This window comes from Chelonoidis abingdonii, chromosome 2, assembly GCF_003597395.2.
Source record: "Chelonoidis abingdonii isolate Lonesome George chromosome 2, CheloAbing_2.0, whole genome shotgun sequence".
Lineage (NCBI taxonomy): Eukaryota > Metazoa > Chordata > Testudines > Testudinidae > Chelonoidis > Chelonoidis abingdonii.
The window spans coordinates 13,619,504-13,640,025 of record NC_133770.1 but is presented as its reverse complement, the minus strand read 5'-3'; the positions used below and the strand labels follow the sequence as shown (position 1 = coordinate 13,640,025).

At 43.4% G+C, this 20,522-nt stretch overlaps 1 protein-coding gene across 2 annotated transcripts in view; it reads right to left on the bottom strand.

Annotated features, from left to right (window-relative positions):
• Window positions 1–20,522, bottom strand: part of DLEC1 (DLEC1 cilia and flagella associated protein) — a 75,155-nt gene that overhangs the window by 37,259 nt on the left and 17,374 nt on the right. For both annotated transcript variants that reach the window (XM_075062175.1, XM_075062176.1), the window contains 7 exons: window positions 16,364–16,526; window positions 10,083–10,275; window positions 8,652–8,710; window positions 7,163–7,334; window positions 6,636–6,729; window positions 6,242–6,372; window positions 945–1,103 (listed from right to left, as the gene is read on the bottom strand). In XM_075062175.1, the coding sequence (XP_074918276.1) occupies window positions 945–1,103; window positions 6,242–6,372; window positions 6,636–6,729; window positions 7,163–7,334; window positions 8,652–8,710; window positions 10,083–10,275; window positions 16,364–16,526 (971 nt within the window). The remainder of the gene's footprint in view (window positions 1–944; window positions 1,104–6,241; window positions 6,373–6,635; window positions 6,730–7,162; window positions 7,335–8,651; window positions 8,711–10,082; window positions 10,276–16,363; window positions 16,527–20,522) is intronic.

Here is a 20,522-nt window from a genome sequence, read left to right as displayed (position 1 = left end):
ATCATAGCTCCCTGTTCGTAACAGCTATGAATGTACCAAGATTAATAGTGCCAAAAATATTCTCTGGAGCAGGGCAGATAGATCTGGCACTGGGGACAGGTATACAAGAAGATTAGCGTGACTATCATTTTAAACCATGTCTAAGCCAGTTTTTGTCCAATAGATACCAGCTAAGATAGTTGTTCTCAAACTTTTGTATTGGTGACCTCTTTCACACAGCAAGTGTCTGAGTGCGGCCCCCCATACATTAAAAACACTTTTTTATATATTTAACACCATTATAAATGCTAGAGGAAAAGCGGGGTTTGGGGTGGAGGCTAACAGCTTGCGACCCCCCGAGGGGTCCCGACCCCCATTTTGAGAACCTCTGATCTAAGTAGACAGATTTCCTAGACAAACAATGGGGTCAAGAATATGGATGGAATATATTTGACACATAACATTCTGGGTGATCATAAACAATATTTTTGGTATTTTATTGGGCATGAAGTTTTATAGTTGTTTTTGTGACAAATCTGCACTTTTTCAAATGTATTGTTTAATAACCATAAGGCCCAATCCTGCAAGGTGCTGATATCCTCCCAGGAGACTCCAATTAACAGCAGTGGGAGTTGAGGTCATTCACTACCCCTGAGAACATGCTCAGCATATCACAGAATTAGGCCAGCAGGGAATCTGTGCCAGGCAAATTATAAATAGAAACAAAGAAAAATGGCTAAACATTATTGCACTTAATAAAACTTGTGCTGTACTTTCTTGATGTGCAAAAATCAGTTTGTTCACCATCATAAGAAAACTGAAATTACTTTTCTGATTTGGGGGATGAAATTTAGTTCCCCAAGAACTGAGACACAAATGATAAAGAAGATAGCGTAGCTGGCTCTGGGCAGGGTTGTACAGAACTATATTATCAGTCTTAGAAAGAACCTCTTGGAATGACTTACGTCTTCGTTCCTTTCAGCTAAGCAAGCTTGACTTTCTTGCATTCTCCACCATGCTGGCAATTGACTTAGGTTTTGAATCTCAAAGGTACTTAACACATTTTCTCCCAATTTAATTAAACCTAAATGGAGTGATGGAACGTTGATAGAGAGAGCTGGACCCTAGGACATCAAGAAATATACATTAAAATGGATATCAACACCAAAGTTGCCTGATTAAAAAGCATACATTAGCTAAGATCTGTGTTTACATTAACTTAGAACAGAAAGCAAAGGTTCAGATTCATATACAGAAGAGATCATAAAATCACCAAGAAAATATCCTCCTTCTGATTAATATATCTCACTACACTGAGATATCATTGTGGCCCGGGAGCCCCTCAATGCTAACTAGCAGAGGACACCCCATACCATAACTCACCTCCAGCCTGATACAAACACATTCCCCCCAAACACTGTATCTAAAAGGTGTTATGTAAGGTATGCAAACCAATAACATGCTGGTCATTAATACTATTGAATGATGAATGTACGGGTGGTGTATAAAGAATTATAAATGTGTACTGAAAATATGTTCTTAAAAGGTATTTTGCGAACAGTGCATAAGCCTGTCCTGTCCTAGACAAAGGAATGTGTTTAGCCTCTTTTCCTTTGTCTCCAGTGTAAATTGACAAGAAGACAATGAAGATTACATCCACATATAAGATAAACAAAGCCATCAAGCTAAATGCATGGGAGGCAGGCAGACAACTTAATGATTATGATGCAGCCTACCTGGCTCTTGAAAGAGTGACAGTAGACTTTGGTAAATACAAACAGAAAGAGAGTGCCAGTTTGGCATCTGTCACCTGGCAGACAAAGGAAAAGCCACACCTTTTGAGCTCATGAAGAGTGGATCTTCTTGGCCTAAAAACCAAGAGTAGCTGGAAATGACTATTGGTGAGAAACCTGCTTAGACAAAATTGTAACTTGCTGAAGTTAAGTTTTAGTCACTAGAAAGTGTGTTTTGTTTTATTTGTAACCATATCTGTGCCTTTTATTCTTACTTATAATCATTTAAAAATGTTCTTTTTAATAAATAATCCATCTCAGTGCTGTATATTTAACTGAAGGGTGCAGTCCTCAGCTAAACTAACAGGATGATGCTTGTTCTGTCTGTTTGGAGCAGCAAACATAATCACCTCTGTCAGCATCCAGTGAGAGGTATTAGATACTGCAGGTAAGATGGTTTTGGGGACACTTGGGACTGGAAGAGTTGTTGGTGTTGACCTGCAAGGAGTAACCAGGATGAGGCCATTCTGCAGTGAGCATGCTGCTGGTGTCAGGGCTCTCAGCCAAAACTGCACAGTACAGAAGCACTTAGGGTTACAGGACAGGTGGTGACAGAATCGTTACTCTCTGGGTGAACCCCCCCAAAGTGTCACATTCATGTCAGTAGTTTTATGTGAATTTAGTATTCCTGACAAGGCTTCTGATAACCCTAAAGACTGAAATCCTCTTCTGAGGCCTGATCCAAAGCCCACTAAAGCCAATGGGAGTCTTTCCATTTACTTCAGTGGGTTTTAGATTAGGCCCTTTCTGCAAAGAACATATACAACACAGGCAACAGCTGGGGAAGCCTGGCCATACTACCTTAACCTGTATTTTCCCTACACTGTGAGCCAGACTTCTAAAAGTCCCAGCCTACCTGTCTGTAGCAGCAATTTACAACCACAAAATCTGGACCTGCAAAAATGAACTGCAGTGTACTGAGGCTGTGTGGCTCCCCATCGCCCCGGAGGGGGAAGAGCCCATCCAAAGGCCGGAGTGGGTGGAGTTAGGGAGCTCTGAGCCCTCCCCTCAGAGGGTCAGGCGGCGACCCGGAACTATAAAGGCCGGCCCTCGGAGCTCAGTAGGAGCCCAGCTGCTGGAGAGAGCAGATGTCCCTAGTGGAGCCTACGACTGGGAAACCCTCGCGGCCCAAGGCAGCCGCCCAGCTTGGCCGAACCGGCCCTGTGCCCGCTATCCAGAGGAGTTGCCGGACCTGCCGATCAACCCCTGCCCCGAAGAACCCATGATCCTGGACCCCCCAGAGTCCAACACGAGGACCCAGGTAGGGCCCGAGGGGGAGTGTGGAAGTAGCCTGGGGAAAGCCGACCCCAGTCTAACTTCAGCGCTGCCAGAGCCTATGTCGGTGTGTTGCGGCCAGGATCCCACTCACTAAGCAGCATATCTTTGGCCACTACTAGGGCCCCGGGCTGGGATGCAGTGGAGTCAGGGGGCCTGCATCCCCCCTGCCACCCAACTTCTGGGTGGCAGACTCCCCCTCTCCCTGGCCTGAGGAGGCTGGGGCCTATGGTTACTGCTCAGCCCTGCCCCCAGACTCAGCATTTGTTGCCCCGCCCTGACCGAGGGCCTGGGCTTAATACTGTTGTTACTGCTCAGCCCTGCCTGAGGGCCTGAGCCCCCTGACTCAGTATTTGTTGCCCCACCCCAACCTAGGGCCGGGGCTTAATACCGTGAACTACTATTGCTCAGCCCTGACTGAGGGCCTGAACCCAGACTTAGCGGTGTTGCCCCGCTCTGAGCCAGGGCCGGGTTAACCGCATTTCGGCCGACTACAGCAAGGGCTACTGAGGGAGACCTCCTGGACGGACTAACTCCCTGGAACCAACGGTGTGTAGTGAGCCGGTGTGGCTCCCCACTGCCCTGGAGAGGGTTGAGCCCCGGTGAACGCTTGTACATGCAGGCACAAACTGCACCCAAAACTCAAAAGTGCTCTACATATCTAATTGTGGGTATAAACTGGATTACTCAGATTTATCTTTACTGTTTATCTGAGGGGTACAAACTGTCTGCACAAAAAGGAGGCAGGCCCTTTAAAAACTTTATCCCCTTGAAAATCTAGCCTTGTACTCCAATCCCAGGACTATCTCAGTGCACTGCCTACACCCTAGAAAAATTATTCATAAGAGTGTCAATCCTGGGTCCTTGTTCCCTCAGAACAAGGTTGAAAGGAGTTTGTCTGCTTGCATAGACAGTGCCACATAAATTTGGCTTACATTCAACTTGATGGCATTTATCTGTTTGTGTGTATGAAACACAGTAACACCTAATCAATTCCAAAATGTCTAGAAATATTTTATGAAGCAATAGGCAGAAACCTATTGACTCTGGTGAAAACTGGAAGAAGGAAAAGGGGAACAAATGAAGCCGCTGGCATCTGGTTAGCGGAACAGCAGCTTTAGCCACATCTGTAACTGTCTCAAAGACAGATGGAAGAACTGGTTGATGGCAACCATTAACGCCTTCCAGCATATCAATACCTCCCATTTCAGTTCTGCTTATTGACTTAATACAGTGTAAAATGCTGAATGACTTATCTCCCGGTGGGAGAGAATGGGGGGCATCCACACAGCCCCTAGCATGGGGAGCGGAGACAAATGCAGGGATCTTGGCATGGCAGGAAGGATACAGAGGTACTGGCACGAGAAGACAGGGATAGCTACACAAATACACAGTGTGACACTGCACCCATATTCTTCACAGTGATATTATTATATGATTATGGCCTAATGATGATGCATTTTATGCAAGATGGCTTATGTGAGATGTCATTGGAAAGGTTATGATTTGCTGAACATGATTATCCTATTTGTATGCATGTATCATTTTTTGATACATTGGAAGGGCCAATTCAGAGCAACGTGCCACTAGGAAAAAACAATAGGCCTTAAGAGAAGCTTATCCCCCACCTGGTGAGCCTTCCTGTGAACACTCCAAACAGGCTGTGAGTGATGGCTGCTATGACTGTACAAGGACATGTGATGAGACCACATGTCTCTAGACTCCATCTTGGGATGTCAGCATTTTTCCACAGGCCAGTCTGGGAACCAAGCTTTGGGAACAAAGGGTTCCCACCATATGCAAAAGCTATATAAGGCAGTAGTGACATCATCTGGTGTTCTTTGCTCCCTACAAAAGACAACTCCTGAAAAGAGGAATAAAGACTGAACTGGAGAAGTGCTGGACCCACGCTAAAGGGATTTTTAGCCTGTGAATGAAACACCTGGGGATTCCAAGATGTAAAGAAAGTGCAGCTTACCCTTTAAACTACAGCCTGCTTGTATCATCTGTTAGGGTGAGAATCTGCTATTCATATCTAATCCATTTAATATATTAAGTTTAGTTTGTGGTTTTGTTTATTTGCTAGGTAATCTGATTTGATCTGTTTGCTATCACTTACATACACTTAAAATCTATCTTTTGTAGTTAATAAACTTGTTTTTGCTTTACCTAAACTAGTGAGTTGGAGTGAAGTGTGTGGGAATCGTAACACAACAAAAGTTGTTGCATTTTCCTCTCCACACTGAGGGAAGGGGCGAATTTTATGAGCTTATGCTGTACAGTTCCCTGTGCAATGCAAGATGGTATAATTTTGGGTTTATACTTCAGATGAAGTATGTGACTGAGTAGCTGAGAGTAGCCTTCCCATGCAGGGGCTAGTCAGAGAACATGCTTGTAACTGCAGCTAGGTGTGTCCCTACCTGTTTGTATGCTGGTGAAAGTGCAGGCTGGAGGGCTTTATAGCTTGTCACAGCAATACAGTGTGAGAGGGAGCCCAGGCTGGTGGGTCAGGGGGCCCAGTGGTACCCAGTTCCAGGGGGCACCCAGGGAGAAACTGTCACACACAGATCCTATGGCACTGGCGACCCTGGAACAGGGACCACAAGAGCTCCTGACATCATAAGGGGAGAATGGAGGACTGGTATAGGGGGGAGGGAGGAATAGAGGACACACATACTCTGGAATGTGGCAGAGTAGGGAATGAAGGGGCATACAGAGCCTCTGTAATGGGGAGGGAGAAGGGGAGACACTGGAATGCAGGGAACAGGATAGGGTGCAAACAGAACCCCTGGCATGGGGTGGGTGAGGATGGATTACAGGAAGTCCCTGAAACAGAGGAGGAAGGTAGAGTAGCATAAAGGGACCTTGTGGTGGGGAATGGGGGAATGCAAGGAGCCCCGACATGTGCAATGAGCTCAGCCTACAGAAGCAACAAAGTGTGCAGCCCTCTAGTTTATGTACACTTAGTGAACTGTAGAGTGCTAACTAGTGATGAAATAAGAGATTTATTCTAGGTATTGGACTGAGACCACCAACTCATTTCACATAGGCCACTCACCAGCCATTAGATAGTACCAAACATCAGACACCCAAAAGGTGAAAGGCTATATATATATATACATATATCATTATATCCCATCACTAGCAGCTCCCTCAGCCAGCCCATTCTCCTGAAACGTTGTATTTGTTGTCACCTTAAAAGCAGCCTCCACATGCAGCACAACTGGCTCCACAGAGTGTTCGATTTTACAGTGCAGGTTATGGCTGGCATATCCAGGTTTGCCTCCAGTAAAATTCAATTCAAATTCACAGAATTCACTGGCAGCTAGAAAAGAAAAAAATCAGTTTCTTCATAATCATCATCTTTCCCCTCCTCCCTCCTTTAAAACACAAATACACACGGCTAAATCCCCAAAGCCGTTAGAAGTCAATGGGAAGACTCCCATTGACTTCCATCTGCTTTAGATCAGGCCCTTATTTCACAAACATATGTTGACAACATCACACTCTACCATTTCTTTCTTAATGTAACACTCAACAATTTAAATATTTCTACTAATAATTAATTACAAAGCACAGAAACTTTACCTAACACTCCAGTATGAGGTTCAACTTCAACTATATCACGTGCACTGATTTTTCCCCATGTATATTTGATGGATGATTTGCTGTTATTCCACATCTAAACAATTGAAAAATTAATGAGCTAAATAATGTACTCTAAGCTTTCATGGGAGTCTGCAAAATGCCAATATGTTGTCAACTGTGCTGCCTTAGAAAAAAGGTATTTCAGTGTTTGCACTGTTTCAATTTTATCTTCCACAGTGAACTCATGTCAAAACCTATCTACTATAAACATGCTAACATCAGTTTTAGGATCTGACAGGTCTATCTAGTTACTTGTATGGCCTGTATCACCATAGTACCTGAGCACCTACCCTGAAACGAACCAAGAACAAACAAAAAACATAAAACATTGAGGGTTAAAGTGAAACCCAGGAAAGTGAGGATATCCAAACCTAATGTTAGAATATAGCGATATATGTGCTCCAGGAACATCCATTGTGCCTAGTTACATGCACTGAACAACAATATAAAGTTAGAAGTAAACAAACCTTAAACACTTTTTTTATATTTACGCCAATAAAGTTTTCTCCAGGGATGATAATGACATATGGTTCCAAAAGGAGTTGAAATGGTTCTGTTGAACCTTTAACTTCTATTTCCAGTGCAATCACGTCATCTGTTTTGGATTCTGAATTTCCTGGCATCACTTGCTTTTCTGAGCTGTATGAGGAAATCATCAAAATTACTGAGTAGATTTTGCATTTATATATGATCTGATCTAGCGTGATATGGGGGGTTGATTTGCCTTTAACTTACACTGGTGTGAATCACCTGTAACTTTATTAAAGCCATGAAGTAAAACTGGAATGAGAGGCGAATCAGACCCAGGGTATATAGTGGTTAGAGTAGGACACTGGGAGTATTGAGCTCTCCTAGCTCCCACTGACTTCAGTTGAAGTTGAAGGTGCTCACCGCCTCTGAACATCTGGTGTCTAAAACTGGACACTTAAAAAATTAAAGCACCTAGAATTACAGGCCACTTGTGGAATTTGGGGCCTTAACTTTTTGTGCCTCAGCTAATAATCATGATAACATCATTACCTTTTTTATAGAGATGTTGTGAGAATTAGTGTTTGTAAAGCACTTTCAGCTGCATTGATGAAAAGTGCAGTACAAATACAGAGTGTTAGTGATGGGTGAGCACAGTGTGCACTACAGCTAAACTTTACTACTGCCAATTCCCATAACAGGCCTTTTTTGCAATTGCTCATAACCTTCTCAAACAAACTGTGTTTGAAAGGAAGTTTTCCACGATAGGCCTCAACCTTGGCAATGAATATTTTTTGGCTGATCTTTTAATGAATTAAGCAAATGTGGAAAATATAATCATTCTTCCCCATATATTCTCATGGGCATCTTTGCAAATAGATAATTTAGAAAAGGGTAAAGCTAGAAAGTTCAAACTTGGCTTGTTGTTTAGTAAATCATTAGGAAGAAATAATGTAATATGTAAAGTGATTAATCAATAAAGTAAGAAATCTGAATAAATACAAAGATGGAGGTGGCAGATAAAGCCTTTTGGCTGTAGGTCTGAATTCAATCCTGGTTGGTGCATGAAAACTGTAAACATCTGGTGGCTGTTCATTGGTCTATGTGAAATGAGTATAGTTATCCCAGTTCAATTTCCAGTGGCAGATATCTATACCACAAAGACCACTATGACAATTGGCAATAATTGGCAAACTTGCTGGTAGTCTCAGCAGAAAGGCCACGGAATGAATGGGCATGGAGACTGAATTACCTCTTGCCCACATAGGTGGTCCCTCTGGGAAGTACTAAAGCATGTGGGAAAGCTTGCAATGATGCTGTCTGTGCTGCTATCTATTCTGTGGATAAATTATTTAGCATTGTCAATCCAGGACCTTTCACAGGCATCACAATCACTAGAGAAATAAACAACCACCAATAAACTTAATGCTAATAATTTAGTTACACTATTATATGTCTGAAGCATGTCACTACTGCTTTTCAGCTTACCTAGGCGGCTCTGGGATGTCCCTCAGTACAATTTGAATCACACTGTGATAATCTTTCAGCTATATGAAAGAGGACACAACAGAAATCAGTTATGCTGAGGTACCAATCTCCTCCTCCCCCAAAATCAAAAGAACATTTAGAATGGGGAAAAATGGATGCAAAATAATCTATAATTAAAAGGTAAAGGACTACAACTATATTGCATGGTTACAAGAAAAATACATATTAAAGTAGAACCTCAGAGTTAGGAACAGGTTGGGAATGGAGGTTGTTCGTAATTCTGAAATGTTCATAACTCTGAACAAAACGTTATGGTTGTTCTTTCAAAAGTTTACCTTGGAACATTGACTTAATACAGATTTGAAACTTTACTATGCAGAAGAAAAATGCTGCTTTTAACCATCTTAGTTTAAAAGAAACAAGCACAGAAACAGTTTCCTGACCTTGTCAAATCTTTTTTTAAACTTTCCCTTTATTTTTTAGTAGTTTACATTTAACACAGTACTGTACAGTATTTGCTTTTTTTTGGTTTCTGCTGCTGCCTGATTGCATACTTCTGGTTCCAAATGAGGTGTGTGTGGTTGACCAGTCAGTTTGTAACTTTGGTGATTGTAACTCTGAAGTTCTACTGTGATTCAGACTTTTTCCTTACCATATCTTATAATTTGCCCTGGTATATTACATACTGTAGACAAAAATCTGCAAGATTTCCCTAAATCAAGAATAAAATTACTTTAATGCCTTAACAGCTGAAGTTATCTTTGTCTATTTTGTCTATCCATCCCACTAATATCAAAATTCAGAGGTCATCAAACCCCGAACTGTGCTTGAAAAAGAAGCACTGTTATACCTGTTGGCAATATTAAGCTTGAAGATGGCTCCTCTTTTCTGCTAATAGTGTGAAGGAATGACATACAGTTGGACCTTAATGTGTTACAAAGAGCTCACTTATTTATAAATATCAATAATCTGAATAATGTAATATGTGTCACTATGAAACACTATTAATTCAGTTTTCTATTAACCCGTATTAAGATCTTTCTTAAACCACAATAAATTCTACTCCTGTTTAGGCAGTTATGTGATCCTAATCACTATAGTATCAGAGTACCCCCAACTCTGAACTCTGTAATCTGTTTGAATCAAGTCTTTTAAAATATACACTAAGCTAATTCTGCTCTGATACCACCATAAATGAAGTTAATGAAGTTAATGATGCAGAATCAGTATAAAATTGAGATCAGAATCAGGCTCAATATTTTGCCACCAAAACATATTTTTCTTTAATAACGTCATAGATTTTTAATTGTGTGTCACAGCATCACAACAGTTCATTAAACTTAATTCAAAAAGCTCTACAGCAAGGTTTTTATGACTTGCATAAAAATACACGGCTGGAATTTACAGGAAATAAGAAATCTTGACCCGTACCTCCTGTGGAGCATAAGTGAGAGTAAACACGTGATCAGTGTGGGGCTGCAGAATTCCCAGGTTAGGATTTAGAGAGAAAGCTGACTCTACATCTAGGTGGTACTTGACCTTTGCAAGGTCCCCAGTTTCCTCAGGCATTAATGGTTGCAGATTAGGCTTCATTATCTGCCAGTAGAAAGGAAGTTCCACATGACTGCAAATAGATTAATAAACAGAAAAAGACTATAATACCAAATATTTAGACAGGTTTCAGAGCGGCAGCTGTGTTAGTCTGTATCAGCAAAAAGAATGAGGAGTACTTGTGGCACCTTAGAGACTAACACATTTATTTGAGCATAAGCTTTCGTGGGCTAAAACCCACTTCATCAGATGCATGCAGTGGAAAATACAGTAGGAAGATATATATACACAGCGGTCATGAAAAAATGGATGTTGCCATACTAATCTATATTCAATTATTATTACACCACGAAGAAAAGGGAAGAGAGGATGAGCATGAATTGCAATAAGATTAATAACAGAAAAGACTATATTAAATATTTGAGGGGATCAGGTTTCGAGCGCGTCAGCTCCGCTGTAGCTCTGCTTAGCAACAAGTAATTGAGGAGTGGACGTGTGTGGGCGAACCGAGGGGCAGCGCTTTTGATTAGATGACTTTAACAGATCATTTATTGAGGACAAATAGCAGATATTCGTTGTGGCTACTTTAATCCCACTTCACTCCCTAGGTTATTAATGTCATTGTTCAGAGAGGGGGTGGTTTTTTTTTTGTTTTTGTGGAAATGATTATCTTAGTATGGTAAGACTATTATATTTCTACCCCCACAGTCTGGTCATGTATAAAAGGATGTCTCGCCTTAGCTACGTCGTAATGGACCGTAAAGTGACCATGAAATTGTTGGGGCTATTTTGGTTTATCTTAGCAGTGACGCAACCACATTTATCATACTGTTTGTAGTGATAATCAGGATGGCCCATTCCTCCAACCAGTTGACAGAAGGTGTGAGTAATAGTTGGAGGAAAGATTAGCGTGAGGAAAGGTCTTACCATTTCTATCGGGGGCGCGAGGGGTGCGTGGTGGGAGGAATGTTCTCTTTTCCATTCTAATGGGTGGTCGTTTGCAAAATTAATTCCAGGTTCTGCAGTTTCTTGCTGGAGTGCCTGGTTTTGAAACGTTTTATTTGTGTGGAGTATGCGACTTTGAGGTCTGTAATGTGAGTGAACCAGGGAGGCTGAAGTGTTTTCTCGCAACTGGTTTTTGGATGTTATAAATGTCTGATTGGGGTATTTATTCTTTGCGTAGAGACTGTCCGGTTTGCCAAGTGTTACATGGCAGAGGGGCATTGCTGGACCATTGGTGGCATATATCACATTGGTAAGGAGGTGAATGGAGCCTCTGATAGTGTGGGGATGTGGATTAGGTCGCGTATGATGGTGTCCCTGAATAAGATATGTGGAAGGAGAGGTTGGCAACAGGGCCGGCTCTAGCCAGGTTTTTGCTGTCTCCAAGTTGCGTCGTGGTTTTTTCACGTCCTGGCAGGCCTCACCAGAGCCGCGGGACTCAGCGACCCTCCCGGCTAGTGCATCACTGTGGGGGGGGTCCACCAGATGCCTCCTGCTGCCCTCTACGGCCCGCAGAGTGCTCTGGGGGGTCCACCAGAGCCGCCTGCTGCCCTCCCGGCAACCGGCAGAGTGCCCCCCGCTGCATGCCGCCCCAAGCACACGCTTGGCGTGCTGGGGCCTGGAGCCAGCCCTGGTTGGCAATGGGCTTTGATGCAAGGACAGGTTCCTGGTTTGGTGCTTTTGTTGTGTGGTGTGTGGTTGCTGGTAAGTATTTGCTTCAGGTTTGGGGGCTGTCTGTAAGTGAGGACTGGCCTGTCTCCCAAGATCTGTGAGAGTGAGGGATCATTCTTCAGGAAAGGTTGTAGATACTTGATGATGCACTGGAGAGGTTTTAGCTGGGGGCTGAAGGTGATAGATAGCGGCATTCTGTTACCTTCTTTGTTGGGCCTGTCCTGTAGTAGGTGACTTCTGGGTATTCTTCTGGCTCTGTCAATCTGTTTCTTCACTTCAGCAGGTGAGTATTGTAGTTGTAAGAATGCTAGATAGAGATCTTGTAGGTGTTTGTGTCTGAGGGGTTGGAGCAAATGCTGCTGTATCTTAGAGCTTGGTTGCAGACAATGGATTGTGTAGTGTGGTCTGGATGAAAGCTGGAGGCATGTAGGTAAGTATAACGGTCAGTAGGTTTCCGGTATACGGTGGTGTTTATGTGATCATCACTTATTAGCACTGTAGTGTCCAGGAAGAGAATTTTCTTGTGTGGAGTGGTCCAGGCTGAGGTTGAAGGTGGGATGGAAATAGTTGAAATCCTGGTGGAATTCCTCAAGGGCTTCTTTTCCATGGGTCCAGATGATGAAGATGTCATCAACGTAGCGCGAGTAGGGGCATTAGGGAACGAGAGCTGAGGAAGTGTTGTTCTAAGTCAGCCATAAAAATGTTGGCATACTGTGGGGCCATGCAGGTACTCATAGCAGTGCCACTGACTTGGAGGTGTACATTGGATGGGTCATTACACAAAGTAAAACCTATTTCCCCATGCTCATTTTTCCCCTACTGTTACTCACACCTTCTTGTCAATTGTTGGAAATGGGCCATCCTGATTATCACTACAAATGTTGTTTTTCTCTTGATGATAATAGCCCACCTTAACTGATTACTCGTTATAGTTAGTATGGCAACACCCATTTTTTCATGACCACTGTGTATATATATCTTCCTACTGTATTCTTAACTGCATGCATCTGATGAAGTGCGTTTTAGCCCACAAAAGCTTATGCTCAAATATTTAGATAGATTTTTTTCTGTAAGATCATAGTATAAAATTGTACACCTCTACCCAGATATAACATGACCCAGTATAACACAAATTCAGATATAACGCAGTAAAGCAGTGCTCCGGCGGGTGGGGGAGGCTGCATGCTGCGGTGGATCAAAGCAAGTTTGATATAACGCGGTTTCACCTATAACACAGTAAGATTTTTTGGCTCCCGAGGACAGCGTCAGTGGTGAGCTGGAGCCGGTTCGCACCAGTTCACAGGAACCAGTTGTTAAATTTAGAAAGCCTTTTAGAACCGGTTGTTCCAGGACAACCGGGTCTATAAGGGCTTTATTTAACAAAAGTTCCCGCACTCCGCCCCGGTCCCAGCTCACTTCCCCCTCCTCTCCTGAATGCTCCACCCCCCTTCTCCTCCCCCTCCCCTGCTTCCCGCAAATCAGATGTTAGCAGGAAGCCTGAAACAAGCAACAGGCATGGAGGTAAGCTGGGGTGCAGGGGGAGGGGAGATGCGGCAGGCTCAGCGGCTCCCTCCAGCCCAGCAGCTCCCTCCAGCCTGGCACCCCCGACCCCAGCTGAGTGTCCCTGGCTCTGGCCCCGTGGCTCTCTCTGGCCCAACTCCTGGTTCCAGCCAAGTAGCCCCAGCCTGGTCCCAGCCGAGCGCCTCTAGCCTCGTCCTGTCCCAACCCCAGCCAAGTGCCCCCAGCTTCAGCCCCACGGCTCTGGCCAGGCCCCCAAGGCGCCGGTGCTGGTCCCGGCCCCACGGTTGCAGCTCCGACCCAGCCCGGTTCGGGCCCTGCAGCACTGGTGCTGGCACTGGTCCCGGCCGAGCAGCTCCAGGCACCGTGGTAAGGAGGCAGGGAGCAGAGAGGGGCTGTTGGAAGAGGGCAGAGGAGTTTGGGAGGTCGTGGGAGGTGGATAGGGGTGCGGCACTCAGAAGGCAGGGAACAGGGGGATTGAATGGGGGCAAGGGTCCTGGGGAGAGCAGTTAGGAAGGAGCAGGGGTTGGATGGGTGGTGGGGGGCAGTCAGGGGTAGGGATTCCAGGGGCAGTCAGGGGACAGGGAGAAGGGGCAGTTAGATGGGGCAGGGGTCCCCGGGGGGAAATCAGGAATGAGAGGAGGGGTTGGATGGGGCAGCAGGAGGTAGTCAGGGGACAGGGGAGGGAGGTGGATGGGGCAGGAGTCCCGGGGGGGGGCGGCTATGACCCCCTCGTGGGGTGAGAAGGAGGGAACCTGTTGTTAATATTTTGGCAGTTCATCATTGGACAGCATTATATCGGGGTAGAGGTGTACCACAGTCCACAATATCCTTTTCCTTAAAGACTGTAAGACAATCTCTACTAGTCACAAAATTGATATAGTAGTGTAAGAGGATTGTTACAGTATAAAAATACAAGGAAGCCATGATAAACTACATATGTATGGAAGAACTATTAGCACAAGATGTGGACAAACTGGAGAGAGACCAGAAGAGAGCAACAAAAAATCATAAAAGGTTTAGAAAACTTGACCTATGAGGAAATGTTAAAAAACTGGCCATGTTGAGTCTTGAGAAAAGAAAACTGAGAAGGGACCTGATAACAGTCTTCAGATATGTTAAGGGCTGTTATAAAGAGGACTGTGATCAATAGTTCTCCATGTCCATTGAAGGTAGGACATGAAGTAATGACCTTAATCTGCTGCAAGGGAGATTTAGGTTAGATATTAGGAAAAACTTTCTAACTATAAGAACAGTTAAGTGCTAGAATAAGTTAATAAGGGAGATTGTGGAATCCCCATCATTGGAGGCTTTTAAGAACAGGTTAGACAAATACTTACTAGGAGTGGTCTCAGTATACTTAGTCCTACCCCAGCACAGGAGGATGGATTAAATGACATTTGAAGATCCTTTTCACCCCTACATTTCTATGATTCTAGCCTCCTTAACCTATAATGTAGTGCAGCATTTAGGTAGGGTGACCAGACAACAAGTGTGCATCAGGACGGGGGTGGGCGGGGGGTAATAGAAGCCTATATAAGAAAGATCCAAAAATCGAGACTGTCCCTATAAAATCAGGACATCTGGTCTCCCTACGTTTAGGTGACAGAAATAGCCTTTGCTGATATTAAACTTTTCCCTTTCTGGAATTTCATCCAAAGCCCACTGAAATCAATGGAAACACTCCCATTGACTTTGGTGGGTTTGGACTGTACTGCTAGCTATCATGTAGGTAGGTTTCTATATTTAGTTGTAAAATGAGGTCAGGCTTAAACTCTCAACATCTAAGTAAATGACTACGCATTGTTAGCCAATCATGCCACTTAACTTGAATGCAGTCAATAAGAATGTTTGCTTAACTGAGTTGCTTCATGGGGAATTTTGTATAATTTAACAGGCTTTAAAATCCACTTCACTGTGACATCTAAAACCTCACACTACACAACAGGTATGGCAGAAAGCTGGTACTTTAATTTCTGAGTGCAAATGAGGTGAAACTAAAAGAACAAGTGCAATTTTTATACTGCCTGGTATGACAGAAACTATAAAACTATTCTTGATAGTCACTGTTTACTACTGCATTGTATGTGAATTTGTTTCATACAAATGCTTTCCAATAGAAGTGCAGTGACCATGCCATTGCAATTAAAATGTATAGAAAATATGATGCTGGATCCTCAACAGGCAGGAATCACAATAGCAATGGACCTCTGCCAATTTGCCCTAGTTGAGAATCTGACCCGTTGTTTATAAATCCAAACACAATTCTCTGTCACTTTTCATTTTGTCTGCACTCCAGTAAAGTCAATGCAGTCATTAAGGATTTACATTAATGTAATCAAGGTAAGTATCTGGCCCACTGACTCTTCAGTTATCTGCAAACCCCTAACTTCAGTTATCAGAGACATTCCACTTACTTCAATGCCCAGTGGTCCCAATCAGGATCAAGGTCCCATTGTACTAGGCACAATATAAATGCTCTTTAAGATGTGATCCATATCCCAAACAGAGTTTGTAATTTAATCTATTAGGATGTAGGTGTTCCCACTAGGAACATTTTGTCCCCAATTCCTCCATTTACAAATCTTCTGGGACTGGGGGAATATAGTATAAAGAGCTGACAATATATCAAAATATGGCAGCAGATCAGCCACTCAGTCAGGAGTGTCATCTGTGGCTGCCTTTAGCACTCTGATATATGTATATTGTGCCCATGGCTGCTATTGCAAACAAGAATAACATTTATCCATATTGCTGATTAATTGCATGAATATTTCCCAACCCGGGGGATTCTTGCCGTCACAATCAGTTTGGGCGGCAGTCCAAGTGGCTTTATTTTGCTTGGGGCGGCAAAAATGGTAGAGCCAGCCCTGGTCACAATCTAACAGAATAGTGTAACACATATTAGGTCATAAATCAACACTCTACAGTCCTAACGTGCTATTATAATATTACTAGCAGCTACATACGTAGAATTTCTTATAAGGAGTTTCTTCTCTGCTGTGGCATGTGGATTCTGGGGGTCAAAACGTATGAGGTGCTGTGCTGCTATGTCTGTAGGCTCACCAGGGGCTGGGTGGCTTTCTCCACCAGTGACAGATAAAAGCTCTAAAGCGATCAGCTGTCCACTTCCTGCATGAAAATAAGTAAGAAATGCTGTTTACCATATGGCAGTTAAGTTTATTCACCCTGCTTGCTTATTCATGACCATACCTATAGCAATGGACACTGCTGACAAATCTGGGTTTTCCTCAACTTTCTGCTTTGAAACCATGCATCTAATAAAGTGTGGAAGTACGGCACGGTCAAGGAACTATGATGTGATTTGGTATATACCAACCTTGGTAGGGTATCACATGAACAACTATCATGGACTGGGTAATTAAAGGATGGATTATCAGGAAGGATCAGGCGGGGGAAGAAGGACGTGGAGGAGATCACAGTATAATGTAAGGGAGATCAGTATCGATGCTCAGAGCTCTACGTATAGAAACTTGGTGAAGAAAAAGCCTGTGAAGAGCAAAGCAAGATGATTTGTGGTGGGGTGTCCTACTCAGACCAAACGCAGAACCAGGAGGCGATGAGGTCGACACGGCCTTTCCTCCGAATAACTAATAGATAGTTCCAAGAATCATTAGCTCTGGTTCTCGAATGAGGAAACTTCAGTCACCTGATATCTGCTGGAGAGAAAATACAGAATGCGCACAACTGGCAACCACAAATGGTCCATCACAGGCCCAACTTTGTCTGCCAAAGTGCCAATGCAGGTGCCCCAAGGAATGAACCTAACATGTAATTGTCAAAGTTAACTCAGACTCACAGTTTGTCAGACCACTCGTTTTTAGCAACCAGCGCTCTGCTAATAACACCCAATAATGTAGCACCAGCAAGACACAAACTTATCTGTATTAATAACAAATAAAAGGGGGGAGCACTTAACAGTATCACAACGAAGCAGAAAGCATGACTAATTTATCCTGGGCAAGCGATGCATACTTAGTTTCCTTACTTAACATATTACCCAAATCTCTCCTTAATGTCTTCCATTAAGCACCCTTGTTATGCCTAATGTTTCTTTGCCTGCACACTGTATTCAATCATGTTTCTTAGTTCATGCTTAAAAGGACATACACTTTCCTTAATCCATTCTAATTTGTTACAATAAGTGTCGATTCACTTGTCAATAAAGACAAGTATCTTCTCCCTGCCTGCCATCCCATCTACAAAAAAAGCACAGAGACAACCATCCTTACCCATTGCTAACAGACCATCATGACTTAACCTCCAGATAATTATCTATGTCCTCTTTAAAGCCTCGTTATAGTCCTAGCCTACAGAACCCCTCAGGCAAGATCCACAGGCTGACTGTGGGCACGTGTGCAAGAGCTACGTAGCAGTGTGTCAAAGCATAATAAGCTAAAGCGTTAATGTTCTTTACTGTAAAAGGGTTAAACAAAGAGAACCAAACACTGACCAGAGGACCAAACAGGAAAACATGGAGAGTTTTTAAAAGCTCAGATGACGGAATGTTTTGGGTCGCTTGTGTTTTGTGACTCCTGCTCTGCTATAGAGCTTTTCTATCTCAACTTCTAATCTTATTTCAAAAGGTGATACAAAGGTAAGCAAAACAATAGGCTTTATACTGTTTTGTGTTTGCGTCACTTTACATAGTGTGTAGTTGCGGAATATTAAATTGATCTTTTGAAATAAGTCTTATTGCATATTTTCTTTTAAGTAATAGCCCGTTATTGTCAACTTAAATGCGAGATCATACGGTTCAGTTTATTTTCTCTTCCTTTTTGGTAATAAAGTCGTTTTCCTTAAGACTTGTTTGATGTTTCTCTTCGAGTAGCTAGAGAACGAAAGGAAATGAATCTCCTATGTTGAGATCTACGAGGTAAGCTCTGCAGCACCATGGAATTAGTGGAAGCGGGAGACGAGATATACGAATCATTTCACGTTCCTTGTATGGGTTCTGTCTCTTGTGGAATAGAGGAGACAATGCTCTTTGGTATTATGTGATGTAATGAGATTTGCAATCAGTACTCTCAGTTGCCCAGAAGGAAGAAGTCTGGGTGGGGAAGAGGGAAGCGAATTGGTTATTCCTTTGGTAAACTCAGGGCTTACGACGTCTTGGGTCCCTCAGGGAAGTTTGGGGAGACAGAGGAGCCACAACCCACATTTTTGATGGTGGTGCAGCGAGATCAATCTGAGCTGGTAATAACATTAGATGGGTCATTCAGGCACCCAGATCTGGAGTCCAAGTCCAGATTTGGAAAGACTTATGAGAGGGAACAGAATACAAGAAGTTTGGCAATGTGGAAACAATTCTTATGGAGAATGCTTGGGGTATCACCTTAGTAACAGCACAAATCGCCTGCCCTTTACTGCGCTCACAAACAGGACAACATTGGGAATAGAAGTCGCGCCTGGCAAACCTGCAACACAAAGACCTGACCAAAAATGAAATCACAAAGGAAAGCAGAGGCAGTAGAACAACACCTGAACTTCAGGCAAGACTTGACTACCTCCAGGAAGAAACCTGGCCCACAGGATACCCGGGAGGCTAATAGGACCGGAGGAACACAAATCCAGAGACAATGGCTTTTCTAGAACTTCATTGAAAGGGCAAGAAAAAAAACACCCCGATGTGCAGAAAAGTAGGCAAAATACTGGCAAGCAACCCCAGCTATTGGCCTTCACAGTGAAATCTTCGGTGAGCTTAAACCACAAAAAGAAGTTTTATAAGAAGTAGACATTTGGATAATGACTAGAGGAGAAACAAATATGCTTGACAGCAATGGCAGGGGTGCAGTCAGAAAGAAGCAACAATCAAAGGTGCAGCTACAAGGAATATAGTGAAGGGCTAACAAGAAGGTTTTCCTACCAGGCTTGTTACTAGCAAAACAAGAAGGTGCAAGGAAAAGTGTGGAACCCTTAACTGATGGGGAGGCAACTAGTGACAATGAGTGAAACGCTGAGTACTAAATCTGTTTTTTCCTCAGTCTCCACAGACAAGAGCAGCTCCCAGACTGCTGCACTGGGCAGACGAGACAGTAGAAGGAGGTGGTAGCAGCCCTCAATGGTAAGAACAGTTAAGCACATATAACAAATTGGACATGGCACAAGCCCATGCTGGAGCTGCGATCAAGTGCTGAAGTTGGCTGAAGTCCCATCTTTAAAAAAGGAAAAGGAAAACAGGACACCTATAGACTTGGTCTACCTCAGTCTCGCAGAAAAAAAATCAATGGACATAGTGCTCTCAAGTCCACATTTGAAGCATCTTGAGCGAAAATAGTCGACAAACAGTCAACTTTATAACCAATAAGGAAAGTCAAGAGCCTGACCAAATCCTGATGCCTTCACGCATGAAAATACTACGCTCTAATGGATATGAGAGAAAGCAGTGTATATGATAACGCTTACTTATGCAAAGCTTTTGAATACGGTCTCCCACAGATGCTTCACACGCTTCAAGATCAGGATGAAAACATAGGACTGAATTAGGACATAAGCTGTGACTGAAGCTCTCCGCCAACGTAAGTGAACAAACGGTCGTCGCCTAGTTGGAAGCCAGTACTAAGGGTGCCACTCAGGGTTTGTCCCTATTCAACATCACATAACACATTTTGAATGATGGGATGGATTAGCACCTCTGCGCAAGTATTCACAGATAAACAACTAAGCAAAGGATGAGGTAGACTACATACTCTGGAGGAAGGGTGATATGGGTCCACACTGATCTAGATCAAACTGGAGATGGACGCAAAAAAAAACTGAGTAGGATTCAACAAGGTACATCTGCAGATTCCTGCGCTAAGACGACAAAATCCCAATGCACAATAAAGCGAATTGGCGACGAGGAACCCTGGCAAACAGCAGTTCTGCAGAAAAATATCAGGGGATTACAGTGGACAAGAAGCGGATATAGAGTCAACATGTGCCCTTGTTCCCAAAAGAGGCTATCGCCTATGACCTGAGACTGCATTAAGGAGGTAGCATTGCCCATGATTTCTGTGAGGAAGTGATTGATTCCCTCTATAATTCCCTACTGGTGGAGGCCCCATCTGATTTACTGTCGTCCATTGTGGCCCCACTCAGAAATGTGGGGGTCAAATGGAAAGAGTT